Genomic DNA, 19,863 nt, shown 5'->3' on the forward strand with positions numbered 1-19,863 from the left:
GCTCCACGTCGTCTATGGGCAGTGCAAGTCCGAGGAGCTTGGTGGCCAGCTTAATGGCTGAGTCTGCTACGGCGTCCGTGGTCTTACTTGCAAGGGCGGCCTCGTATCTCTTATGGAACTTCTTAACTTCCTCTTCTGACAACTTATTAACTTGCTCATGGGTAAGTTCCTTGCCTATCATTTCTTTACACTTCCCCGAAGACACAAGGATGTTAAGTTGTTCCTTAAGGTTACTTTCGTCTAACTGCGCGGGGACTTCATCTAAGAGCTGCTCAATGTCCATATATGTTAATGGAATACGGAAACCTCAAAGAGAAAATCATTTTGGAATGTTGGTGCGTTTTTAAATGCCGCATGTATTCGTGTAACTGTTCCTTGGATATCTCACCGCCGTAGTCGCTTAAGATGGTTTCCAGGTCAGACTTACTGGGCGTATAAAATACTACGAGAGAGCCTATGTTTTCCCTGAAGGGTTTAGAGACACTGGTAAGCTGCTGGGAAAGCAACCAAACGCTGATATTGTCATGCCTACCGCTGAAGGCGAGTTTAACGAGCTCGGAAGTGCGTCTTTTTACGTCGTCCCCACAGGCAATGTCATCCAATATGAGGAGCGTCTGCGTATCTTTAGGGAATTGCTTATGCCAGAACTTCAAATGGCTGGATAACTCGTTAGGGTCTAAGATATCTACGAAGAAGTCGTCGTCTTTCACTCCTATGCCTTCCCAGGTGCGGTTGTTCACGTAGGTGGGGCAAAGCAGCACTATGTAGTCAAAGCGGTATCTAAAGGGTCCTAATAACTGCTCTACCACGAACTGGGTCTTTCCGCAGCCGGTGGGTCCTACTATCAGAGCGTTACAAGGAATATGGTTCGGATCCATTATATATACGATGGACCCAGTGGACGCAGTAAGAAGGATTGCCACCGACGCAAAAGATAAAAGAGACACCATAGAAATGCAAAGGGAGGAGATCAATCGGCTGCGGGAGCGCGTGCAGGAATTGTATGATGAAATGTGCGGTCTGAAGCGCGCGGAAAGGTTTGGTGCGCTTTTGACGATGGCCGGTTGGGCAAAAGAAAGCGTGCAGGACTTTATTAAGTATCCCTTATAAGGGTTAATAAATTCTTATTATATAATGAAGTGTAAGGATTGCGACAGGGAGTTCAGTAGCAAACAGGCTTTGCAGTATCACCAAAAAAAGAAGGTATGTTTTAAAGAGGTGGATAACGTCACCACCTGTGGCACTTGCAGCCGGCAGTTTAGCAGTAAACAGGCGCTGCGATATCACGTGGAAGGAAGGGTGTGTTTGAAGTCTAAGGAAAGACGCTGTGCTGATTGCAATCGGCTCTTTAGCACGCCCCAAATGTTGCAATACCACCAAGAAAATAGGGTGTGTTTAAAGGATGTGTGTGCGCGCTGTGGGGAGCTCTTAACCGACGCATGGCATCAACATAGATGTCGTGGTAATTATGATTTGGACGTCGTATGCGAGGAGCATGGTGATATCGCTGCGAGATGTTGCCCAGCGGAAACCATAAGGAAGTTAACTCTTCGTAAGAAAGAAATAGACCAACGCTTTACGGAGTTCGACCGCGCCGAAGGTACGCGCTGGGAGAACGCAGAGTATTGGAGTGCGCCCTGTGACGCGTGTGGCGGCTTAAGGAAAGGAGATGATCATATCTGGCAGTGTTTGTGCCCGCAGCATCGTCCCCGCGGTTTTAAGGAGTACTTGGATCGCTTTGATGATTGGCATGCCCAAAACGTGGAGGTAAGAAAAAGGCGTCCTTAGTTTGCGCAAAGAGTCTCAAAATGCACTCTTATATTTATTAATATTCTTTGATTCTTTATTAAGAAGAAAAGAAGATACATTAATAAATATAAGGACCCCTTTTGGAGAAGGTATGCAGAACTCAATAAGAAAAGAAGATACATTAATGAATATAAGGACCCCTTTTAAAAGGTATATGCTAGCCTACGCAGCCGCATTCTTTGGAGGATTCCTAATCGCCCTTTCAATATATGGACTGTATTACTTGCGAACTACCTGCCGACTGCATTACCCCTCGTAAGCCGCGTAAAAAATACACCTGCCTTCATTGCGACAGGGTATTCTCCGAAGGATCCTTTGTGGGGCATTGGTGCTCCGCGGATCCTAAAGCGCAGCGGACTTTAGCAGACGCGCTTAACTACAAAGAGGAGATGGAGTGACTCTTCTTTCAATGTCAAACTTCCATCGGCCATTTACCTTACCATAGCTGCGTAAGTGGGTGAATTCCTCACCCTGAATTACGTACCGCACACAATCCGGCGCCCAAAGGGAATATTCCTCGCCTTCTAAGTCTTTGAGGACTAACCGTAAACGGTCGATGTCTTCGAAGACGACGTAATTTTTTAATTTCGTATGCTTTACCGCAAATCAGGTCACGCCAGTGTATTTGGTTGATGATCATTATATCTATGAAATATTCTTAAATGCGTTGCCCTTGTCTCCGTAGTCTTGAAGCGTTTGCAGCACCACCGACAGGGAATACGGATGCCTTCCGCGTAGTTGCTAAGGGCACGACAGATGACGTCATAATCGTTGCTAACCATGGTCAGGTAACCATTCGCGTCATACTGCGAAATTATCTTGCGTTGGTCTGCGGAGAGTATGCCATTTCCTTTCGGCGTCTTTAATTCGATGCAAAGCCCTTCATACCTTAAATGCGCGTTCAGTATTAAGAGGTCGGGTTGACCCCTTTGATAACCCTTCTGCCAGCATTTTATGCGTTTGCTGTCAGAATCCTGCAATTCCCCTAAGCCGGGCGCTATGAGCATCTGTGGGTAGAAGCGGCGTATGTAGTCCACGACTTTCTTATGCAGGTCAAACTCATTTTCCATTTTGAAGACTAACTTGTTAGGACTATCGAACCGCCTTTCTATTTCATACTTACCTGTCTTTCTCAATGCGGGAAGAACGTCCTCGAGGACCCAATCCTGGAATGTCTCTGCCGTTGGCATCTTAGAGCTAAATATTAGTTGATACAACCCAGATTCGGTTACGTACAGGGAATTAGGCTGTGAATACGAGGGGAGGCGATTCACCTCCACTCTAAGTTCGCTAAGCTTTACCTTATACTTTTCACGAACATGCACCTTAATTGCATCTTTTGGGCGTTCGTAACCCAACGCCAGCGCCACTTCCTTTGCTTTGAAGTATAGTTTATCGCCTTGCACTATGCATTGCAGTTTGGTTTCGTTGTTTTCGAATACGCGAAGCATTATATACCAACGATATTTTTTTATCAAAAGGATGAGCGAGTGGATCAATAGGCAACGCTCTTTAGCTGATTCATTTCTACGCTCAGTTGCGCGTCAGACACGACGAAAACGTAGCAGTTTATCCTATCGCCGTCGCCGGCATCGGTGTTCTTGGTGCGCTTGATCTCCAATGTTATGCCATCCTGCGTATTTACTAGACGTAAACCCTGGCCATGTAGGTCTTCGTCGTTAATGGTGCGCATGTCAATCCACAGCGCATACTTATCCTTAAAGAATTCCTCAGGGCTAATTTGGTCGCCAAACTTGCGCATGGCCTCTCTGTACACGTCTGCGGGCTTTATTCCCTGGGAGTAAACCTTGTTTGGAACGCCGTTGATATTCACGCCGACGTTAGTAATGTTGGGGTTGTGAAAGGCTTCGGAGTTGCGCTTACCGGCCTCGTAGGGTTTAGCAAACACCAGCATTAACCCCGTGAGACTTCTTCGCGGGAGGTTAATGCTTTGATTGATAACCTCATCCGTCTTATCCAAGAAGCTAAACGTCTTATACATTACTACGTGGTCGTATAAGAATGCCTTCCCGGAGCTGTATTCCATGCCAGCGCTACGGGCCAGCTCTTCGCTGTACACGGTCTCATACTGCAGCTCTAAGTTGGTAATAGAGTATGGGGTCGTTGTGGTAAGTGCACTGCTTAGCCCACCAATGATGTTATTAGCATCTGCTAAAGTTACTTCAAACTGTAACTCGGATAACTGTCTTGGGTAATACACACCGTGATTCGTAATCACTTCAAAGTCCAGTGGTATGACATACTTGCTACCATAGGCTGTCTTTATTCGCTTTGCGTCTGCCACTGCGGTTTCTCCGCTGCCGTCAGTAGGTTGCGTTTTCGTAGGTGTGCGAACCTTACGTAGAATGACACTACCAATTCCTTGTTCTATCCTTTGCGCGCGGTCAAAGGCTGTCAACCATAAGTCTTTGTACGTGGTATACAGATCGTACCTATTTAAGTCCAGCAAGGATTCCCCGGCGAACTTTACGCGCATCTTAGAAACAATGTTGCGACCCACGTTGTTAACGATAATCCTTTCATCTGTGGGGTCAGACTGCACCGCTAGGTCGAACCTTAAAGCCAAGGTGCCAGGAACTAAGACTAGGTTATCCGTTAGGCGGGGCACGCCTACGTACAGGGTTTCTCCAGGCTTTGCGCTAGAAGGTGTGAATGTAACCCGGTGAAAGGTGCGTTCTGCTTTCAGTCCGCCAACCTGCTTAGGTAATACGTTGGGATTTAACTTTGAGCTTATCATATATAATGGAAGTAGAAGGAACAGACCCCGACTTCGATCCCACCACTGAGGAAGGTCAGGCTGACATTAACGACGGTGATGAAGAACCGCTGCTTCCCACCCAACAAGTCGACGATTCCCTAAGGGATAGGATTGCAAAGGCCCTAAGACATCCCAAAGCACGCAAGTACACGTTTCCGCGTGAGCACATAGAGCTTCAAAACATGGGCGAGCCGGAAGCAGCCGCGCGGGAAACCGTAGAGTGGGCAGCGCGGGAGCTAGAGCTGCGCTACGACAACTTTGATGCTGACGACGTAAAGCTCACGGAAAAGGGAAACAAAGTCCTCATAAGCGTCCAAGACTTAAGATTTCCCGACAAAGACCGCTGGACAAAACCGCAAAACCTCTTTGATGAGGAGGGCAACGTTAGGGGTGACGTCTTGAGATTAAGAGGCTTTCAGCGTGCTACTAGAAGCCTGTTAGAAAGGCTGCACAACTTAACCGAAAGGACCAACGCGGAAAAACGTGCCGCGGATCTGCAAAGGGAGTTAAGAGAAAAAGATGTAGAATATGCAAAGCAAGGTCAGCTACTTGCCGATGCTGAAAAGAAGTCCGCCCATCAAGATGAAAGAATAAAAGAAATAGGAAATCAGGTGGATCAGGCCCTGCGCGAATTAGACAAAGCACGGGAGGACTTAGGAGAAGCCCAAAGCTCTGGCGCCTCAGTGGAAGCACTGCGGGAAACGTTGGAAGAAAGGGAGGAGGAATACATGAAGCAAAACCAGCGGCTTGCCGACGCGCATAGGAGGGAGGTCGAATTTAAAAATCAAGAAATAAGGGAGCTGGTAGACCAAAGAACCCAAATTCGACGCGAAAGAAATCAAACTCAAAGGGCTCTTAACCTCGCCCTGCAAGAGTTGGATCTAATTAAAGACGATACCGATAACCTACAAACCACCATAGCCGGCTCTTTAGTGGAACGGCGACGGTTAATGGCTGAAATTAACACCATGGAGGAACAAATCCGGCAAAGAGATCAGGCCATCGAAGACCTGGAGGGGCAAATAGAGCGGCAGCAAGAAGTAATCGAGGACCAAACTCGTACCGAGGAAGAAAGGGAAGCAGCTCAAAGGGAAGTAGAAACCCTTCAGGAAAGAGTCGCGGAATTACAGGCGCAAAAGGACAACCTGGAAAAAGAGCTGGGGCTTACCACCAAGGAAAAAATAAAAAGAGCTCTGGTGAAGTATGGTATTCCGCTGGCATTTGCGGTTGCTATTTCGAGCGTAGTAGGAGTTATCCTATCCACGCTTAAGGCTACAGGCGCGGGCGTAAAGAAATTAGGCAATGGGCTGACGGACTTGGGAAAAAAGATGGCAGCCGGTCTTCCTGGGCTGCTGGGTTCGGTTGTTTCCTTGGCGCTTAGGGCCGGCGGAGAACTGCTAAAGTTTGTGGGGAATAACATTTGGATATTAGTCGTCGCTATCGGCGTGGTATTCCTGAAGAAGATTCGGGGATGATCTTATCCTTGTATGTTATGTCGGGCTTATCGTCGTCGGGTGTCCGAGGCGTCCTCGACTGGGGATAAGTAAAGATAGTATTCGCACCGCCTTGGTAATGCGGAACTAGTGGTATGGCTGTTATAGTAGAAATGGTTTTATGATTCCAAGTTTCATTGGGGTTGTTAGGTAATTTATTTATGAAAACCGTGCGGGTGCTAAGCCTACTATCTGGGAAAAGTTGTAGCTTAGCGTACTCACAATTAACCACCATTTGAAACGTCAACACGTAAAACGCCTCGGAACTATATCGATATGGTTGCGCCGAGAAATGAGAAGGCTCTCGATTATTAGCCGATATCCTAAAGGGCGCCAAAGGCTCATTATTCTCATCTATTAATCTAAGTCCTATATTAGATTGATACGCTGGGGAAAAGTTAATACTACAAATGATCAGTGCAAGACCTCCAACTTCAACCCACATTCCAATATCACGCCAGCCGCGATGCTCAAGAGTCTTATCTGTTAAGTAATAAACATGGTGGGTTTCCCTCTGATGTGGATTCATATATTTAAAGACTAAGCACTGTCAAAGTGCTAATGGTTAAATGGTTATAAGCCGTATCTCTTTGATTTTCTATGCTATTCACGCAAACGCTCCCTGAGTCGTCTACTCTTATTTGTAGCTTTACCTTCCCGTGACAGTTAGTGACCATATGAAAAGTCCAAGTCGTAAGATTCTCAGGGCTATTCGGTGGCGGCTCTACGGAGAAATGCGCAGGCTCCCTGTTGTTCGTCTTCGCGCGCATAGGCTGCAGTATGCCATTCTCATCCAGGAACCTAAAGCCCACGTTGGCATGGCCGGTCGTGCCAATACAAATACTGCAAAGGATTAACTTCTTTCCTGAGTAGTTCAAATTCACGGACATGCCCGTGACATCAACCCAAGATGCCTGGTTGTATTTTTTCTCGCCTGTGTAAGTCGTATAAGCACAATCTACTCCAGCTACGTAGGGGTTATTCATCGCCATATATAATAGCTCAGACCAATGCTTGCAGCTGCTAAGCCGGCTTTTAGTAAGTCATGGTCATATTCCTCACGTATCGCAGGCAGGACCTTCTTCGATGGTTTCTTAACTACGGGTAGCTTCGTTTCGTGTGACTTTTTTGGCTTCTCTACGAAGTGAGGAATGTTCCTAAGAGTGTCAGAGTTCACGTCGTTCACCCCAAACTTCATATCCTTAGTAGCTCGTTGAAGTTTGTTGTTGTATCCTACTACAGAACCAGTATTTATAGATAAATTACTAGGCATTAACCAACAACCCGGGGCTACTGCATAGTCCAACCTCGCCTTAGAATTTTGTATGGCTAGTTGGTAACGCTGTACGCCCTTGCTAATATCACCCTCCAAGATTGAACTTTCGAATAGAATCAAAGCTTCGGCTCGCGTTTCTTCTGCGGCGCCCGTATTTCCGATTATGCTGGATCGGGTGTTTACCTGAGCTCCCAAAATGGAATACACGTAAGCTTCTATGCTGCGGTTCAAACGGGCAAGGCCGGCTCTAGTTAGTCCTTTACCTTCTGGGGGTATAAAGTTAAGATATTGCTTCGTTTGCTCGTCGTTGGTAATCTTAATAATCAGTGGATTGGCCCCTGCATACTTACCGCCCTCGTCTTTGAACAGAGGTCCGTCTCTGACTTCCTTAGTGGTCTTAGCGTTTGGTTCAAAGAAGGTGCTACTGTCGTGAGTTTCTTTATGATACCCAGTGTTCCATCGTAGATTCAATGCATGAACTTCCTTATCACTTAGCTCGTGTCCACCAATCCCCCAATAAGCCCAAATGTGCCCTAGACCATTGTTAGCACCGACAGTGCATCTAAAATCCTTCCCTACAACACCGAACTCCTTACAAAGCCTGTCGTAAGCTGGAACGTCGTATTTGTTATCTCTAGGATAAAACGCAGCATCTCCCGGCAGCGCAATAACACCCATTTCATGTAGTATTCTTCTAACCGTGAAGTGGAAGTGAAACATGAATATTGAATTCTTCATCAAGTTTGCACTTACACCGCAGCCGCTAGTGGCACACCAAACCGCAAAGTTTAGTTGCTGCGGCCAATAACGCATGTTAGGACCACTTAACCATTCATGAGATTCCTTAGCGGTGGTATGAACAATGGGAACTTCTTTGAAGATATCTCGCACCTTTAACGGAAAGGAATGGTTGTTAGAGACCCGCATGTTCAACGTTAAGTCCAGGCTTGGGTGTTTATCAAATGAAACTGCGGGTATCGGATAAGTACCGGTACCCAGCAATAATTCCTTTGACCAACCTTGCACGGGTTTAGGCTTAGGATGCTTCAGCTGAGAGTCTATCTGATCGACCAGCGTAGGTTTCAAATCCTCATTGCTGTACATCCTAGAGTCGTTATAGTAAATCCCATCAGGCCTCCTTTCGAACTTACTAGCATCCGCGTGCGGAAACATCTTCCTGAAGGCCCTCCAGTTCCAGTAATCCCGGTTGTCGTGATGTGGCTGCTCCTCAATATCATTCCCAAAAGCGTCGTACATTAGTATATATAATGGATGTTATACCATCAGCACCTAAGTTGTACCCAGATGTTCCCTATACTACACCTAACGAACTAAACGGCGAAAACTTTCGTCTGAATAAAGCAAACTTAATCCTGGCTTACTTGGAAGGGCAGACAAAACACTATGAAAAAGTTAGAAAAAAGTACGTCAGAGCCAGGAGTACGCTACATAAGATTGCGATAACTTCAGGATCCATATCTGTCGTGTTAACGGGCTCTGGCGTTGCTACTTCGCTTACCGGGCCGGGAATAATTGTTGGAGTTCCTTTGGCCGGCGTTGGGGCAGCTTGTGGTATTATTTCTGCTGTTGCTACGGGTATTATGAAACAGTTGTCAAGCAAAATATCCAAGCATGACACTACAATAGCTCTGTCAAGGGCTAAAGTAAATACTATTACCGACCTTGTCTCAAAGGCTTTGCGTGACAGAAAGATAGACGACGTAGAATTCTCGCTTATTCTGACCGAAGAAGACAAATACGAGAAATTAAAGTCGGACATAAGGAACAAAAAAACAGTCGTAAAAGATCTTTCCGAGGAATCTCGCAAAAAGATCTACCAGGAGGCAAAAGAAGAGCTTCAAAGAAAGCTTGCTCAGTAAACATCTGCTTCGAAAAGAGCGTGACGGGATTCTATTTACATATCGAACGTCAGTCTAGAAATTACGCGTAATATAAATTCAGTGAATTATTACGCGTAATATAAATTCATCGTACGAATTACGCGTAATATGTTATTGTCGCCTCGGAATCCATCCTAACAGGGGGTGGTTGGGGTCAATTTTGTAAAATATTTCGTAAATTACGTCAGGATAATAAGGAATATCCTTATCCAGCCGACAAAACATCCACTCGGCTCTGCTCATATCAGAAACCTCGGGAATAGACTTACCGGTAATTTCAGACAAAAGATAGGGAATAGCTTTGTAATATTTCCCTAGTTTTAATTTTTTCAGCGTTTTCCGTAGACTTTGCGGGGTTGGCTCTTCTAAATGGTCTATGATTTTCTTCTTTACTTTGTTGTCTAAATATACCGGTCGATAACCTTGGATATGACTCATCCAGTCTCTAAAGTATTTTATTCTTTTGTATGGGGTCTTCTTACGACCTCCGTTGGCATAATACTGCTCTCTGGTAGCATTTGGTACGGCATTACGAATATTCTTACCACACTCGTAACACTGTGCTGACGTGTCGTCTTCTATTTGCATTTTCTTACCACAACAAATATACTTATTTGGCTTAGAAGGTACAAACTTGGGTTTCAAGCACTTTACACAGAAATCATAAGCAAACTCTTTACATTCTTCGCACTCCATATATAGACTAACATATTTAAGTGCGCTGTTGCCCTCAACCACACTTGGAGTGGGGGTCGTCCGTAGGTGGATTTTTGACACGGATCTTGCCCGTGTTGAGATTGCGCTGGAACCCCCATTCCCTATACTACTGTAGTCCTCTGGAGAAAAGTGCTCCGAGCATATTGCCGAAGTCGCCGTAGGCGTCCATTTTGCTCGTCTTTTCAACACAAAATCGACCCATCTTTTCCTTCTAGCCTTTGCTATTGGTCGGTCATCATTAAAATAAGGGATCGTATGAAGTTTTATGCCTTTCTTCGTTATATTTGAACACCCTCCAACCACGCACCTACTAGGCATATTTACAATACTTCGAAAGGCCGATCTAAACTGTGTCACCGAATTTACGTCACAGAAAAACTAGTGCCAGTCCATTAGCGTCTCCCAAAACACGGCCAACACGACTGGGCGTCGCCAGAAATCTAACTTTGAAGGCTGATTTCGAGGTGAAAAAAATTCGAAATCGAAAATTTTTTTTTGGAATATTTATCTATATCATCTAGAGATGACAAAACCGTAAAAAAATTCTAGACCTGATATACACTTTAACACAAATCCTATTCACTTAATGAAGACAATATTCTTGGTCCAAGTTTTGTTTATGCTTAACAATTATTCGCCGAAGCGAAAATGTCGGGCAACATTTCCCGGGACGCGAGTCTTCGAGCGGCGAGGTAAATATTCTCCGATATTCACTGAAGCTGAGGCAAATAATTGTTTTAGCATAAATACACAGGTGATTCTTTCAAAAAATGAAAAAGAGAAGATAAAAGACATCTTTCCCCGCAACAGCTATAAAGCGGCTGGTCGCCATTTTTGGTTATCGCTGTAGGTGATTTAAGTGTGTGTTTCTCCGACCAATCAGCGCGCGAGATTTTCAATAATCACCTGTGTAATTTTACTAAAGTTCGAGCTATGATGAAAAATATTTTTAATTTGTTTTCTTTTTTTTCCTTTTATTAGTTTCTTTAATTAGATCCAATGACAATATTTCCGCATATCGTTAAATTAATTGATAACGCAATAGCATAGTAAATGTATGTTTGTTTAGATGATACTAAATGAGGAAACATCCTTGCCTTTATTCACGGGACATATCAAATTCATAAGCAGCTGGCAGGGCAGAAAAACGGCTTCTACTTTCTACGTTTATGCGTTAATAAGCTTTATATTTCATAAACAGGCTCTTTTGGGGCTGATTAACGAAATACAAAAATTTGGGGAAATTTAAGGGATGCGTATTTGAGATATAACACCCTGAACGTTGGGAGAGATGATATTTTGATCAGCACAAAAACTAACATTTTCGCTAATACCTTAGAATTGCTCGAGGTTAGCAGAATTTTGTGAAAAGTTTAAAGCACAAGAGACACGAATGAAACACTAAATGTTTTTTAGACTGAATGAGAGATAAAGAAAAAAATTGCGAAAGTAGCAGCCTTGTCGTTTTTCTGCTCTGTCTAAGCAGCTCGTATTTTAAATTAAGTTAACAACACCAAATAAACTTTTGAGAATTTTGGGATTTTTATTCGACTCCCATACTTAAGGAGAGTAATTAAAGAAACATCGATCAGAGATAAAATTACCCAACTTGATAATTGCCATATATGCAAAAAATATTTCGTCTAACTGCATTAAATTATCGTAAAATATAATGATTAATGAGTAAAACAAATGGTAAGGTAATTAGGAGATATCATATAGTTCTGTATTTTTTATTTCCGATTTGTTTGTGTAACCCTTTATATATAATATTGTTACTCTGTTTGACAGAATACTTTATTTAAATCTAAGCATAATCACAATTTAACAGGCACATTGCCACAACTAGTAGAAGGAATGCAATAACCGTTGTGAAATGAAACCTCCTGGACCTATATACATTTTATGATTTACTTATGAATCGCACTTGTTTTTACCGAAAAATTAATGCTCAAAATATTACACGTTGATCGGCAGGTGCGTTTTCTTGTTTTTAAAATGAAATAGTTAAAAAGAAGAACGCACGTTGTGATGAAATCAAAAAAGGGGAAGTAAAAACAAACAGCGTATTCTGCGTTGTTTATGATGTTTTTTATTTGGTAAGGTAAATATATTAAATGAAGTTCCAACGAAAACGTTAGTAAAGCATCCTGGATTTCTTAACGGAATTCATAATAATTCTATTCACAAGTGTTTTAGTGCTACAGTAATACTAGTTTCTTCAACTGAATTAAAGTGAATATCTTCTGTTGTTCTTCCTGATGTTGCTCTCGCAAATCAAGTTGTTTTCAGTTTAATCTAAATAGGGTTTTAAGTTCTCGTCTAAAATCAGATTTAATTAAAGAATAGACAAAAAAGTTCGGAGCGGAGTTAAAATACCTTAGCATTACCATTGCATAAAAAGATTGCGTTGATTCACTTTCCTTACAGGAAGGAAACAAATAATGGCACATCAACCAGTATTGGACAAAACCGTTGCAAACTAAGAATATGACGACAACGACACCAACAGCGATGGTACATTTGATGGAGTTTCTTCTTGCGGTTGCGGTTTCATTGCTTGAATTTGAGGTGCAATCTCGACTTATAGCGGCGTTAGCGGATGATTCTAGAATCACTTCTTGCGACTTGATCTCCTTGCGATGTTTCTTGACAACAATAATGATTCGAATGTATGCGAACAACAAGAAGACGTTCGGAAGAAAGATGAAAAAACAGATGTAAAAAATCTGATAAGCAAAGTACTTGTCAATTGGGGTATCTTTAAGCTTCAAGACGAGGAAAGGAATCCGCTGAAATACGGGAAGAATCCAGGCGAAGCTTATGGTGATCAGACAGGAAGAAGCCGTGGCGAAGCGTGTGTGTCTGAATGGATGGAGAACCGCTATGTATCTATCAAGTGTCAAGGCACAGATGTTTGTCGTAGAGGCAATAAGTAAGACATTCCAGAAAAACTCAAACCCCGTCCACAACTCATTGTTAGCTTTTACGTAAAATGAATAAAAGAACAGTGAAGGAGCATTGAACGCTCCGACAAGAAAGTCAGCGACTGCAAGAGAAAGGATGAACCAGTTTGGCGAGGGCTGTGAGCGAAGTCTTCTTCGTGAGCAGATGATATAGATCACCAAACCATTGCCAGTTGCGGTAACGAAGGCAATGATTCCACGCAAAATCCAATACCATGTAGGTCTTGAAGCTGTCCCCGATTGTAATGGAGTTGAGTAGTTCTGGGAATGGTTTGAGTAGCCAGTAACGTTCAAATTTAAGTCATTTTGCCAGTATTGGGAAAATGCCATATTTAGGGTCTTTGGTGTTGCATGCTCACTTTAATTAACGACTGACGCTTATAGCTTGTGCTAATACTTTTATCTGGCCACATGAATATATATGAAGTGTATGCTAATGTCGTTCTATAGTCCCAGCTGGATGTAGCTATTGAATAAAAGAGAAACCATTAGTACGACTGAAGAATTGTAAACGATGCAACATCTGTTTGTAAGTTATCTGTAGGTGAGAGCATTGGTAACCAACTGAATTTAAAGGGCTGAATTAGATAGGGTTAGATAAAAATAAAAGTAAAAGTTGAAATTAAGATAATTTTTTTCTTGTTTCTTTGACTTTCTTTTAGATATAATCATCATATTATTTACATTCCCTAGAATGGCCCTCGAATCATTTACCCAAATGGTTCAATCACGTTCTTCTTATCAAGGAAATAGTTTAACGTTTGTTAATTAATTGAAGGAAGTTCGTTTTTCAGGAGGCTGTATAGTGACAGCTTGAACTATATAGGGTAAAATATTTTTCAATCAAGTGGGAACATATATCTTACTCGGGCAAGTCTCAATGACTTCTTTTCAGGTAAAAGTACTAGTTTCTTTTGAGCCCTGCAGGGTGTCAGGAAGAAACTTGCAAAGCGGATGCCAAGCACGACGTTCATTAAGTCCCGCTCTTGACTAAATGGCCAAATACCCTATCATTTCATCGTAAACAATGATCAAAATACGTTTGGCATGCACGCGCATGTGTGCCGAGTTGATTCTGGTAAAATACGGAGAAAAAATATTGAAAAACTGGAGAACCCGGAGAAAAATCTTCAAAACACAGAAGCAAAGCCAACTAACAACTTAATTAAGTATACCTCACAAAAAAACCTCCAATATTGCTATGGCACCATATAGTGGTCTTTCTATAGAAAACAAATATTTGTTCGATACAATAAAGTATTTATAGGATTCATCCTCGCTCATTCATAGCAAATATTTAAGTCTCGACTTCAATATTCTGCCATGATGGGAGAGGATGAATCCAATAAAGTGTATACTACTCACGACTCGGTTGATGAACTTGAAGTCGAGGTATGGGGGGAGTAGATAGAGAAATATGACATTGGTAAAACTATAATTTAAATAAGTGTGTTGTGAGTTGTTTTTAAATTCAATGTTAATAAAGGTTACTTCAAACCTATGTTTAACAATAGGTTTGCTCGAGCTTTTGAACTTTTACTTCAGTAAAATACTGGCCGTTACAATAACTATAACGTAAAACTGAAGGGAAAAAAAACGGAATAGAGTGTGCGAGAGACTAAAGAACGAAGGGTGAGCAAAGTATAGCTATGCTAGAAAGAAATTTAATTTAATTTAAGATTATCGACGAATGAAGCAGGCGATGGCACCATGCAGAGGAACATGCATTGAAGCTTGGCATATGAACAAGACAAAGAACAATTTATTTAACAGAGACAGATGCACTGAAGAATTCTGAGTGCCAATTATCATAGCTTAATCAGAAATTAATTTTATCTTGCTGCTAGCTCCTTTTTCACTTTTCCCAGCCTGCAAATTTTTCCTTGCTTTCTGTCGTATTTTTATTTTTTTCCATTGTTTGTCTTCTTCCCAACAAAGCTCAACAAAAATTATTTTCAAACTTAGGGCTGAAGTAATCTTTATAGCAGGATAGGGATCATCCCCTTGGGAAGCGCGGGTGGCGTAGCGATAAGAGCGACCGGTGTTCGAGTCCCGCCGGGCTCGGTGTCGTATGTTAGTAGAGTTGTTAGTTGATTCTCCTGTGCTTCGAAGTTTTTTCCTCCAGGTTCTCCTACCTCCACAAAAATCTACTTCTAAATTCTAATTCGATCTCTGTATAGCCGTCCACCATGGCGTGATAAATCCAATTATAATAGATTAGTTGTAACATCATTAAGAGAAAATGCCCTGAGGAAATCGACAGAGCATCTGAATACTTAAAAACCTTTAACTTAACCTTAATGGTCCAGAATATTGATCAAATGAAACAAACACCAGAAACACCAGAAATGTTGTGATAAATGTTTTTTTAATTTCCAGATCTCATCATTAACTAACGAATTTGAACTTCCGCGTCTGTAGCTTTAGGCTCTTTTAGCTTTCCAATCTAAACTGGGTCCGACCCAAATATCTAAATTTAGATCTTTGGGTCGGACCCTCTTCAGACTGTACTCTAAACCAACTGAAGTGGAACATGGTTCAATTGTTTTATTTTAGCCAATCACTGATTAGATTGGCTTTCTGGTTGCTTGGGTCTGCAGCTTGACGCCGCCTCGTTACTAGTAGCCATTTTCTTAGAGCAACATTGTCAAAATATAATATAACTGTAAAATCAATCTATTAATGAAGAAATTGCGAGCCTTGAAATTGAAAACCACATTCATCAGTCGGAGTGGTAAACGTTCCGTGTATGTGCCCGTTAACGTCGTGAAGAAAACTGCCGAAAAAAAATCAGAAACGAAAACAACGTGCTCTAGTACTAGCGAAGTGTTGCTCGACGAGCCAACATGTGAACTTTCTATTCATCAAAGAAGACAAGTTTTTTCTTTTAACAACTGGGAGAAGATAAGGCAATCAGTGATCGATGCTTTTATGGAAGAATGCTCCTTAACTAGAACTGCATGTTCTGAATGTAATGCGCAACCAGCCAAGATACGATGTCAAGAGTGTGGTCCAGGACAGTTCTTCTGTGAGCAATGTGCAGTACATTTACACCTCAAAAGAAACCAGTTCCATCTTTTGGAAATTTGGAAGGTAAATTCACAACTTTGTAGCGTTTAGTAATTGTTTATGACATATCAAGTCATGTTTTTTTTACTATCCTTTAGGATGAAATGTTCGCACCATTCTATGTTGACCATGGCATCATCGGATACGGTCACAATTGCCCAACAAAAGTTCTGCGAAACTTTACCCTTGTCGATAGTTCTGGTAAGGCTGATGCAAAAATGTGATTTCACTTGTTTAAATATTTGTGTATTTGTGTATTCAACAGCTATAAACAGAAATAATAAAATCTTCAAGAACTGGATTATACGCCTTCGATATTCGCAGACATCCCATAATTTCTTTCATGTTTTTACATAAAATCATTTTATGCATACACCTATTTTAAAAAAACGATATTTAAATCCATAGTTCTTTTTGCTGTGCTTTTACTTATCACCTATCCAGCATTCTATATGTGAACGTTTTGAAATAGGTGTATTTATATTATAAATGAATATTACATGATAGTTCTTATACTATGCTCACTTTGATTGGTCAAGAGTTGTGTGTTAGTAGAGAACAGATGCACAAATGATCATAACAGTCATTTCGAACATTTATCATGCGCTCCATGTTTAACACAAAAACCGCTTAATTATGAATAAAAGAAATAGATTCCATTTTTCTGTGCGTCTGTACTCTTATAGAAGATGTCAAAATGTGGTGCATCTTGTGTGTACCTTTCTTGTTCTCACCACATTTTGATGTATTATTTCATCCTCTCTTAAACAATCAATTGTATCTTTAATATTACTTAAAATGTTTCATTTCAGGGATACAACATTTCAAACATGTAGAGGTGTGTGACTGTGAGCCATATGGAGTCTCATTAGTACGGTGCAATTTCTGGCCAGGTTCACCAGTGAAACCAACCACTGCTTTTCACATATCATTGATGAATTTACTGGAAAAGCTTTTTTTACAATGTCAAGTATCACTATACGACTTTAGTGAAGTTCTGGATTTATTACAGCCTCAACTTGGAAAAACAGTGGTAAGCAATGTTTACAGTGTATTCCATAGTATGCCAATATTTTTCATTTGAAATGATAAAAAAGGTGAACCTGGTTCCTTCTTTTAGGAGATTGGGTTAATGGGGCTTGAATACTACAATACCAAAATGCTAATTATTCTTTTTTTTATTTGTTTAGCGTACATCACTGTATGGAATTCTAAATTCTGGCTGTTTTGAAGAATTCAGGTATGTATTATTCATAATTCTTCAAAGACAAATAAAAAACTTATAGATTTTACATAGGACACAACTGCATTTACAGTATATTTTTCTTACAAGCACTTTTTAAAAATACACATTTGAATCACTTTTATATATAAATGGTGTTATTGTAAAATACCTTAGGTGAAATTAAATCAGGTCACCAATTTATTTTTCATTCTCTATTTTCTTGCAGGCAGTTCAAGTACCATATGCAGCATTTACATAGTTTTTGTCCAGGACTGACCAATGGCACTCAATGCCAATAGGCGACTTGCACTAAGAAATCACGTGACTTCTTGGATGGCAAACGCGCGCTATGTAAACAAATATCAAGATGGCCGCCGTCGCACCGGAAGGCGACAAAAACAGGTTAGTACAACCACTTAGACGTAACTTTTTAGCTTTTTTCTACCAAATATTGGTACCCATGGAGTCTTCAAGCATATTTTACTTTTCGATTGGTCCGAAAGAAAAATTCTTACGCTAATTTTTTCACCAAATCCAAAGCCGCTTCCTGTTTGTTATCGCAACTTTTTTTCGTGGTCTTTGACCTGGGACTTGCTTTTAAAGGGTTTTCCCCTAGAAAACTTTAAAAACAATACACAGACTCATGAAATGTTAGTAAACATTTCCATTCCAAGGACGTATTTCATCGTTATTGATCTAATTCTTTAGCGAGCCGGCGAAAAAAGGGTCGCTTGACCTTACCAGGATGCCTGAACTGTCGTTTGGCGACGTAGAGTTATTTGCCAAAAAGACTGGCGGAGGTTCAACGAGTCTGAAAAAAGCCTACAAATTTTTTGCCGAAACAGGATATCTCCATGATTATAAAGGTGAGTTTTTTGGGGAATTAAAATGTACGAAAAAGCTTTAAAAACGGTCAATGCTTGTGCTGTTGTACTAGTTGTTGACTCTGGCTGTACTTTGTCGTGCTTGTATATTCAATGGACTCTGTTAAAATTTGACTTTTTCTCTTAGTTCGCTATAGTCAAGAAGAGGCAACGATAGAGAGTAAATGTTTTCGCTCGATGAAAAAATCAGAGAAGCCACATTCAGTATTTATTGTGTGCCTACTGGAAAACAAGAATTTATATGGGAAATGTTCGTGCGTGGCTGGTGCAGGAGGAGCCTGTCAACATACCCTGGCACTTTTACTATTGATTGCACACTGCAAGCAGCTGGGTCTAACAGCATTGCCCGATGAACTTACCTGCACTATGTCAGCACAAAGGTGGAATATTCCTAGGGGAAAAAAGATCACGCCAGAATGTGTTGATCAAGTGGTTGTCAAGAAAACTAGAGAAGGAGCGGACTATACTAAATCTATAAAGAGCTCTTTGTACTCCCCTGCCTCCCAATACCTGCTGCTAGACTCTACTTTCAAAGAAAACCTGAAAGCTCTAGAGCCTGTACCTCTCATATGTACCCTTTTACCTGACATGTCTGATACAAACCTCCCTGCAATTTCTACAAGATTTGGCAAAGTTCCTATAGGTTGCATTTTATCTTATCAACAGAAGCTTACTTCCTCCTATATCATTAATGATTATGCTAATACTGATTTTCCTTCCTTACCATTGACCAGCAACACCTCTTTTACCAATAATTTCAGTTCCTGTTTAAATGCTGAGCAATCAGCTACACTAACCTCCTTAAGAGTTGATGAGGAAATGTCCTTTCATTTAGAAGAAAGAACTAGAGACCAAAGTGAGTGTCAACTTTGGCACACTTTAAGGAAGAAAAGAATAACAGCCAGTAAATTTGGCATAGTAGCTAAAAGACAAGCTAACTTCAAGTCTTTATGCAAGCAACTAGACCCAACCCGTCATGTCCAAACAGCAGCAATGAAGAAGGGAATTGAGATGGAACCATATGCAGCCTATAACTATGCAACCAAAGTAAAAAACAGTTCTGTTAACTTATATCCATGTGGTCTTGTTATTCATCCTGTTTGCCCATGGTTAGGGTGTTCTCCTGATCGCAAGGTCTTTGACATGGAACTAGCCACTGAAAATGCTATGAGTCCTTTTGGTTTGCTTGAAATTAAAGTTGTATGTAAAGATGTTGAAAGCTTACATGATGTGAATTATTTAACTTTTGACAAGGACACCAATCACTTTGCTCTTAAACGAAAACATGAGTTTTTTTACCAAATACAATGTCAGCTAGCTATTACTTGTTTACAATGGTGTGACTTTTTTTGCTTTGTAAGTAGTGATCTTTATTTTCATGAGAGAATTCTATTTGACAGAAATTTTTTTCAAGAGAGCAAAGACAGAGTTGATACCTTTTATTTTACTTACTATATAACATAATGCAATCATCTGTGTTATTTCTTAGGTAAATTCAAATAACACTGAAAAAAGGATAATTTATGCAATACGTAAAAAATATTATTAATAAGTATTGCCATAAAACAACTATTACAATATATTTTATTCAATTAATTTATTTCAAATTAATTCATATCAATTGAAATCTTTTTCATGAAAAGATAAAAAGTTGAATTAATTCAAGAACACCAATTTTAATTAAATTATTTTGCCAATTATATGACTCTTGTTTTCATTATATATATATTACCATAAAACTGAG

The 19,863-nt window shown here is 40.9% G+C and overlaps 4 protein-coding genes across 4 annotated transcripts in view; 3 read left to right on the plus strand and 1 right to left on the minus strand.

Moving 5' to 3' along the window:
• The window catches only part of LOC116300641 (uncharacterized), a 39,085-nt gene extending 26,615 nt beyond the window's left edge, over window positions 1-12,470 (plus strand). Inside the window, exon 3 of the mRNA XM_089030561.1 lies at window positions 12,406-12,470. The gene's annotated coding sequence lies outside the window, so the exon portion shown is untranslated. The remainder of the gene's footprint in view (window positions 1-12,405) is intronic.
• On the minus strand, window positions 12,051-13,271 carry LOC148910912 (dopamine receptor 1-like). The gene has a single exon (XM_089030559.1). The coding sequence runs from the start codon at window positions 13,269-13,271 to the stop codon at window positions 12,264-12,266; it is 1,008 nt and encodes a 335-aa protein (XP_088886685.1). The 3' UTR covers window positions 12,051-12,263.
• Window positions 13,272-15,366: 2,095 nt separating this feature from the next.
• On the plus strand, window positions 15,367-17,584 carry LOC148910913 (uncharacterized). Its single transcript, XM_089030894.1, has 5 exons — window positions 15,367-16,034; window positions 16,109-16,211; window positions 16,823-17,043; window positions 17,201-17,250; window positions 17,462-17,584. Exons 1-5 carry the CDS (start codon window positions 15,624-15,626, stop codon window positions 17,532-17,534), a joined length of 858 nt encoding a protein of 285 aa, XP_088887020.1. The 5' UTR covers window positions 15,367-15,623; the 3' UTR covers window positions 17,535-17,584.
• On the plus strand, window positions 17,557-19,821 carry LOC148910914 (uncharacterized). Its single transcript, XM_089030891.1, has 3 exons — window positions 17,557-17,637; window positions 17,944-18,101; window positions 18,247-19,821. The coding sequence occupies exons 1-3, from the start codon at window positions 17,603-17,605 to the stop codon at window positions 19,581-19,583; spliced, it is 1,530 nt and encodes a 509-aa protein (XP_088887017.1). The 5' UTR covers window positions 17,557-17,602; the 3' UTR covers window positions 19,584-19,821.
• Window positions 19,822-19,863: the final 42 nt, after the last annotated feature.

The sequence above is a fragment of the Actinia tenebrosa genome, unplaced genomic scaffold, assembly GCF_029948245.1.
Source record: "Actinia tenebrosa isolate PJP-AT-01 unplaced genomic scaffold, QUT_ActTen_1.0 PGA_scaffold15__27_contigs__length_11533743, whole genome shotgun sequence".
Lineage (NCBI taxonomy): Eukaryota > Metazoa > Cnidaria > Anthozoa > Actiniaria > Actiniidae > Actinia > Actinia tenebrosa.